The sequence below is a fragment of the Carex rostrata genome, chromosome 32, assembly GCF_964058835.1.
Source record: "Carex rostrata chromosome 32, lpCarRost1.2, whole genome shotgun sequence".
NCBI classification, from domain to species: domain Eukaryota; kingdom Viridiplantae; phylum Streptophyta; class Magnoliopsida; order Poales; family Cyperaceae; genus Carex; species Carex rostrata.
In genome coordinates, this window is record NC_135949.1 from 1,706,171 (window position 1) to 1,714,053 (window position 7,883).

The 7,883-nt window shown below is 33.9% G+C and overlaps 1 protein-coding gene across 1 annotated transcript; it reads left to right on the forward strand.

The window, feature by feature from the left end:
• Positions 1 to 454: 454 nt before the first annotated feature.
• Positions 455 to 4,536, forward strand: LOC144547777 (inorganic phosphate transporter 1-2-like). The gene is made up of 4 exons (XM_078296471.1): positions 455 to 1,010; positions 1,094 to 2,151; positions 4,359 to 4,416; positions 4,531 to 4,536. Exons 1-4 carry the CDS (start codon positions 495 to 497, stop codon positions 4,534 to 4,536), a joined length of 1,638 nt encoding a protein of 545 aa, XP_078152597.1. The 5' UTR covers positions 455 to 494.
• Positions 4,537 to 7,883: the final 3,347 nt, after the last annotated feature.

The window sequence follows — 7,883 nt, forward strand, 5'->3', positions numbered from 1 at the left end:
ATGTTTTCAAAATACTGCATATTAATTGATTACATAGAAAAAGCAATAATAAGCGAGATACAGAAACTTAAAAACATTAAAAAGTTTACCGAGTTCCAAGCAGCTGTAAACTTATAAAAATTACCTCTAGGAGTATAAAAGACCAATTCTTGGTTGGTTAGACAAATATAATAAATTAAAGTCAATATTATTAGAAGCGCGAGGTGCATGCAATTGGCGTAAGACATACATTAAAATTGCTAGCCATTCACAATAGCAATATATAAGAAAGGTTAGCTAGGTCAATATAAGTTCAGCTATTGCATGCATGCACATACATATGCTGAGAAACCCCGTGAAAATTAGCAAGGTATATACCTCTAAGAGCAACAAAATAATATTTGTTCATTACAGTGCATATATATATATATAACTTGCGTTTTTTCATTACAGTAAGATATATAATAGCTAGAAAACAAGAAGAGGAGGAAGGAAGTTGACAATAATTAGAGAAAATGCCGCGCCAACAGCTAGCAGTTTTGGACAAGCTTGATAAGGCAAAGACACAAGGATATCATTTTCTGGCAATTGTGATTGCTGGCATGGGATTTTTCACCGACGCATACGATCTGTTTGTAATTTCAATTGTGTCGAAGCTTATTGGGCGCCTCTATTATACGGATCCGACCTACAAAAATCCGGGAACCCTGCCACCAAATGTGTCTGCTGCAGTAACCGGTGTGGCCCTTTGTGGGACCCTTGTGGGCCAGCTATTCTTCGGATGGCTCGGTGATAAGATGGGTAGGAAAAGCGTGTACGGTTTTACGCTGATTATGATGATCATTTGCTCCATTTGCTCAGGCCTTTCTTTGAGCCACCAGCCGAAAGGCGTCATTACGACTCTATGTTTCTTCCGCTTCTGGTTAGGATTTGGTGTTGGGGGTGACTATCCTCTCTCTGCTACCATTATGTCTGAGTATTCCAATAAGAAAACTCGTGGCTCCTTCATTGCTGCTGTCTTTGCTATGCAGGTAATTAATCAATTATATATATTTTCTTGTCATTTTTAAAAATGGAGTCACTGAAGAACTAACTACGTACAAACACCATGTAGGGTTTTGGCATCTTATTTGCGGCCCTCATTTCACTTATTATGGCAGCTGGGTTCAATAGTAAGTACCCCGCCCCATCCTACAACGAGGATCCTGTCCGATCTACTGTGCCGGAGTCTGATTATTTATGGAGATTCATCCTTATGTTCGGTTCTGTGCCGGCGGCGTTGACTTACTACTGGAGAATGCAAATGCCTGAAACTGCACGTTACACGGCTCTCGTTGCCCGTAACACCAAGCAAGCAACTAGCGATATGTCGAAGGTCCTACAAGAGGAAATTATAGAGGATCTTGATAAAGTGAAGGATGATTTTGTGGGTGCAGCTCAATGGGGACTTTTCTCTCACCAATTCACAAAGCGCCATGGGGTTCACTTGCTAGCCACTACAACTACTTGGTTCTTCTTGGATGTTGCTTTCTACAGTCAAAATCTTTTTCAAAAGGACATCTTTAGCAAGGTTGGGTGGATTCCAAAGGAAGGTGCCATGAATGCCATCGAGGAGGTATTTTGTATCGCCCGTGCACAAACCTACATTGCACTTTGTGGCACCGTACCCGGATACTGGTTCACTGTGGCCTTCATCGATATTATTGGTCGGTTCTGGATTCAGCTAATGGGATTCTTTATGATGACTGTGTTCATGCTGGGTCTTGCTTTTCCATACAACCACTGGATCCAACCAGGCCACCATACTGGTTTTGTGATCATGTACGGGTTGACCTTCTTTTTTGCAAATTTTGGTCCCAACTCAACCACCTTCATTGTCCCAGCAGAGATCTTCCCAGCTAGGCTTAGGTCAACCTGCCATGGTATCTCAGCTGCTGCTGGGAAGGCTGGGGCCATAATTGGTGCATTTGGTTTCTTGTACTCATCTCAGGGGAAATCTCCTGAAAACAGGGACCGTGGCTACCCGAAGGGTATTGGAATGCGTAATTCACTTTTTGTGCTTGCCTTGTCGAATGCATTGGGTCTGATTATGTCCTTGTTTGTGCCTGAGGCCATGGGTAAGTCGCTTGAGGAGGTGTCCAAGGAGAATTTGGAGGACGGTGAAGAGCAAACGCCTGTTTAGATAAACACCTCGTCGATTTCCACACTTAAATTTTTGTGCATGGTTTGAACTTTGAATGGCATATATTCTTAATTTGCAAAAACTTTAATTCTTTTTTTTAATGCTAAAATTTTGTGGCATGGACAATTTTTTTTTCTTTATATGCATGGTGTGTACATTCAAATATATCTTGTAATATTTATTTAATACAATGCTTAAAGTTTTTGAAAAAAAACAAGTGGTAACAATTAATGTAACGCTTACGGATTCCTTTGGAGGAAATAAATTTGCTGTGATCCATAGGAATTGCAGTCCTTTATTATAAATCTAACATTTTATTTGGAGAAGTGCTCTGGTACCCCGAGCTATCATATCCGAGCGCGTTCCACCAAATAATTTAACAGAAAAAATCTTTCAATATTGCCTAATTAACTTTCATTTCCAACGCTAATATGCGAATATTTAAAGCTATATTTATAACATTTTAAAATAGAAAAATTAACAAGCATTATCATATTCTGATAACAAATATCACGTTGAAGTTCTCAATATTAGATGTTAACAAATAGAAAAATTAACAAGCATTATCATATTCTGTTATAATTTAGCATACATTTCGTGTGTCACATTCATAGAGGAGATGTAGGTTTCAAATAGTATCAGATCTCTCCTTGATAGATGAAATATAGAAGAGTTCTGATACTATCAGAAAACCTAAATCACCACCCAAGGGTTGAAACTATAAATGAACAAAAGAAATTGGCTCAAATCGAAAATCTTAAGTTCTAAACAAAATGCAAAATCCTAACTCATAAACCCATTTGATTTCTAAACCCTAACAAAAGACATTGGCTCAAAAAATAATATAACCCCTAAGAGAACCATAAAATTAACCTAAACCTAAATCTAAAGACCTAATTAAGCTCAGCAAAAATAAAAAATTTGTACTAAAAATTAGAAAATATCAAAATGTTCGTAAAGCCAGTACTAGAAAACCACTAGAAAAACTGCATTTAACTAAGAAACTTTAAGTTAAAAAAAAAAAAACAATAAGATATTAACCTAGGTATTTAATCTAGGTAAAAACCACTAGAAACACTACATAAAACCCTAGATAAAAAAATCTAAACAGAGAGTGATAGCGAGAAACCTTGGGAGGAGAGAGAGCACAGATGGCTTAAAGGTTGCTCCAAGTGAGAGAGAGAGAAGATGAGACGATGACACACATAAGTGATCCAATATTTATAAAATAATGAACCTGCTTTAGCCATCGGTTGAAAATTTGCTATTGTTCTAAAGGAATCACAGTACCCTGTTATTTCTATCAAAATCGTTCAAAGTTTCTCATGAGCGAATCTCAAGGAAAAATATCTTTCGTGATCAAATCTCAACAAAGGTCAACAGCTAGGATCAGAATAACAAGGTCCTTTGATCCCTTTGGAATAATAGCAGATTTATTTCGGATCCGATTAAGCACAAATATTAAATAACAAAATTGCAGATTAGACGGTTCAATTTTAGAAACAAAATTTGCGTTGAGAAAAGAATATTGGAAAGACGAAACGACAACACAATGATCGCCATCGGTTTAACTGATAATGTAGGTACTAACACTATCAGTGTCAATCCTAAGCCGATGGCATTAATTCCAACAAAAATATTAAGGAAACGGAGCACAACTTTTGATAAAATATACCAAAGGTATTTGAAATTTTGAGTTTGCATCTTGTCCGTTTGATCTGTAATTGTGTGATTTAATATTCGTACTAGCTCACATGCAACGATTGGATCTAAATTCAAACCATGTGTTACATTAAAAAGTTTTAACTTTTGAAATGGCTGTCTAATCAACTTAAATTTTTCTGCACTCTTCGTCTACCTCATTTACTCTGCTCAGTACATTTCTCACTACTTACTCTTTATGTGATCTGATCTTTCCTACTAAGCTAGGTTTCTCTGATCTCTCTCTATATCATCTTTGTGGGATAACCACTTTCTTCCTCTCTTTTCATTAGTTCCCCTTCAACTTGCGCAATCTTGAGAACATTGTCATCCATTCAACAAGAAACACAGTTGGTATTGATCAAATTAATGACGACGGCTCATCTACATCACGGATGGTAAAGATCACCACATATACACCATCGGTACAATAGCCTAACCAATCTCGCAAAGTCACTCAAAACCAATGGTTGGATATAAAAAACCGACGACAAAGGAGGGGGTCTATCAACGCCATCGGTTGTTTTTACCGAACAGATGGTAAAAAGTTTAAAGTAATTACAGCGCTGCCACTCGTTACATACACATCGGATGGTAAAAGAGCGGTGGTAAATATGTTTTTTGTAATAGTGATTATTAGCTTCTTTATTTTGTATTAATACCTATAGCTTTGACGCCGATTTCTGCTAAGCTGGAGTATTTTTTTTGTTTTTTTTTGTTAAGGCTGCTTCTCAAAATATAAAATCTTTTGGTCCAAATAAACCTGAAACTCTCATATATAGCCTAATTTGACAGAGGGATTTTCGTTTGGAGGCTATATATTATCAGAACCTATAAGTTATGAGTAAAGCTAGCGTGTGACATGCTCACCAAGAAAGTTTGGTGAGCATAACTCCAAAAGCATATCGGATCGACGTCAAATGTCAAATCCAAACCGTTGAAATCCATGTACTTCATGAGTGATGCATATACATGCAAAATTTTGAAAGTTTCGAGTTTATTTGTTACACGGTCAAGTGGTTAAAGAAATGAACATTTTATTATAAGTTATTTTATATTTTCAATTTTTATTATTTCTTTGACCACTTGACCGTGTAGCAAATAAACTCGAAACTTTCAAAATTTTGCATGTATATGCATCACTCATGAAGTACATGGATTTCAACGGTTTGGATTTGACATTTAACGTCGATCCGATATACTTTTGGAGTTATGCTCACCAAACTTTCTTGGTGAGCATGTCACACACTAGCTTTACTCATAAGTTATATATGAAGACTACCTAATTCTAAGAACTATTTCTGCGTTATTGCTATGATGATTAGCTAATCGTGGTGCCCACAAATTATTCTGATCTACACATACATCTTGAGCTGTTAAACTATTATTAAGTCATGAGCCTCCTTATTAATTTAATGACTAGCAAAAGATTTATTCCTCGGATAATTCCATTGTTGAGAAGAGACGTACAATTTGTATATTTGAATATTGGAGCTGTCATGGAAGGTTGATTTTTGCTACCTATTACTAAAAGAAGTTACATATTATAATAGCTTAATTTTGAAAAAAAAAAAAATTGAACATATATCATTAATTAAATAAAATATTTTGACTTAATAAATGACATAAAAAGGCAATCCACCTAAATAATTACTCATCTAATTTGAATTTAAGGCATCTGAACTTATTAATATATTTTATCTTTTAATCGAGAACTGCATGCCTAGTGCAGTGATACGAGCTTTTGTAAAATAATAATAAATAAGTCCTTTAATCTCAACATTAAGCAATTTAAAATAAATTTGAAGAAATTAAAGTAAATTTTGAGTAAAAACATTTATAGGGGTTAATTTCTCACATACTCTAAAGTTTTGATGGTTAGAGAGTAAATTTTTAGTTTAATCATTTATTAAACATTTATAACCATCTAATGTTTTAACTCAAGTTAACTCTTAAACATTTCTTAAACATATTAACCATCAAATTCTAATTTGTTAACTCTTAAAATTCTTTCTTTTTTATCCACTGCACAATAATTCTGAAGTTAATCTTTAAATCTATAGTTAAAAACATAAAAGACAAAAATATATTTTCTTAAATTTAACATTAAAAAAATAAATAAATAAATAAAGGGAAACCATGCGAGTCTTTTAATTTCTTCAAAATATTCGAATTAACAATGTTAAATTATAAAATTGCGACTTTTACCGCTAGACCCCACCATGATTCCAGGACATGCACAATCAAAGCAACTGATCATGCCTTGGTATATGGAAGTTAAGAAGTGAAAAAGGAGAATATAAGACGAGGAAAAAACAGGAGGTTTTCGTTTAGAAATTCAGAAGGTAGCTAACAAAATGCACCAAAATAGCACAAAGTTGGATAATTAATATATAGAGAGAGAGTGTGTGATTAATGTGCATTCGAATGTATATGGGCTGAAAATATATACGGTTCAAATTTGACTTTTCAAAATCTAAACGGTCGATCCGAACTGTTCATCTTGTTTTCCATATTAATATGTGCTTGGAGACCAAATTTTATATTTTTCTGAATTTTTTTACTATTTATTAACTATTTTACAAATTTGTTGATCCAACGGTGGCTGCTGATTTTACTGTTTTGTTAAGCCACCGTTGGATCAACAAATTTGTAAAATACTTAATAAATAGTAAAAAATTCAGAAAAATATAAAATTTGGTATCCAAGCACATATTAATATGGAAAACAAGATGAACGGTTCGGATCGACCGTTTGGATTTTGAAAAGTCGAATTTGGACCGTATGTATTTCGGCCCATATACATTCGAATGCACATTAGTCACTCTGTGTGTGTGTGTGTGTGTGTGTGTGTGTGTGTGTGTGTGTAGATATTTATATATGTATATGTACATATACATATACATATAGAGTCCGGCTAAATTGCTGCCGGTAGCATTTCAGCCAAGTGCTGCCGGGGCTATATTTTATTATGTAATGTTCAAACAACAAATCCAACCCATTAGATGTTCAATCTATATTAAAATCTACTTGGAGACCAAATTTTACTTTTTTTGGAATTTGTTTACTATTTATTAAGCTGGTTTGAAAACCGCTGTTTTCAGTAAATTTCTACAGCATTGAAAACAGTAGTTTTCAAACTAGCAGTGCATCTAAACAATTAGATCTCTATATTGAAATGTGCTTGGAGACCAAATTTTACATTTTTCTTAATTTTTTTTTCTATTTATTAACTCATTTTGAATATCGCTGATCCAACGGTGGCTTTTGATTTTACTGTTTTATTAAGCCACCGTTGGATCAGCAATTTTCAAAGTGGCTTAATAAATAGTAAAAAAATTCAGAAAAATATAAAATTTGGTCTCCACACACATTAAAATATAGAAATCACATCTAACTGTTCAGAAACAACAATTAAAGTGTTCATCTGGAACACACGGTTTGATCGGTTGAACATCCAGTGCATATGTTTATGGATTTATGTATATACGTTTACCAGATCTGCTCAATTAGTTTACAGGATCAGTTAAAAATGTCTGGAGATTTTCCAAAGACTGAAATCCTAAAACTGTTAGCTGCTTCCTATATTTAAATATTCATAATCACGAGTAAAGGTGAAAAAGCAATGCGACATATCCATATTATGATAAATATAAAAACGATGAAAACATTTAATTAAACAAAACGAAAAATATCTAATAGAATGAATATCCTTTTCACATTTTATAAATAGTTTATTTTTAAACGGTCAAAATTATTTACCTTCATTTGTTTTCTATCACCAGTAAAATTTGTTGGACCCAAATCTTTATATTTGCTGGCCACTGATATAGAGATTCACTGTACAAGTTACAAACAGTAAATCTCACAACAATACACGCACAATAAACTAAAATAAAAGTAATATAAATAAGCAAATAAATTATATTTTGCAATAATTACAATGCAATTTTCAAACAAATTCAGTCGCACCAAATTTTTTTTTTTTTTGCTCTTTTACAGAACTGAGATCTCTGATCCG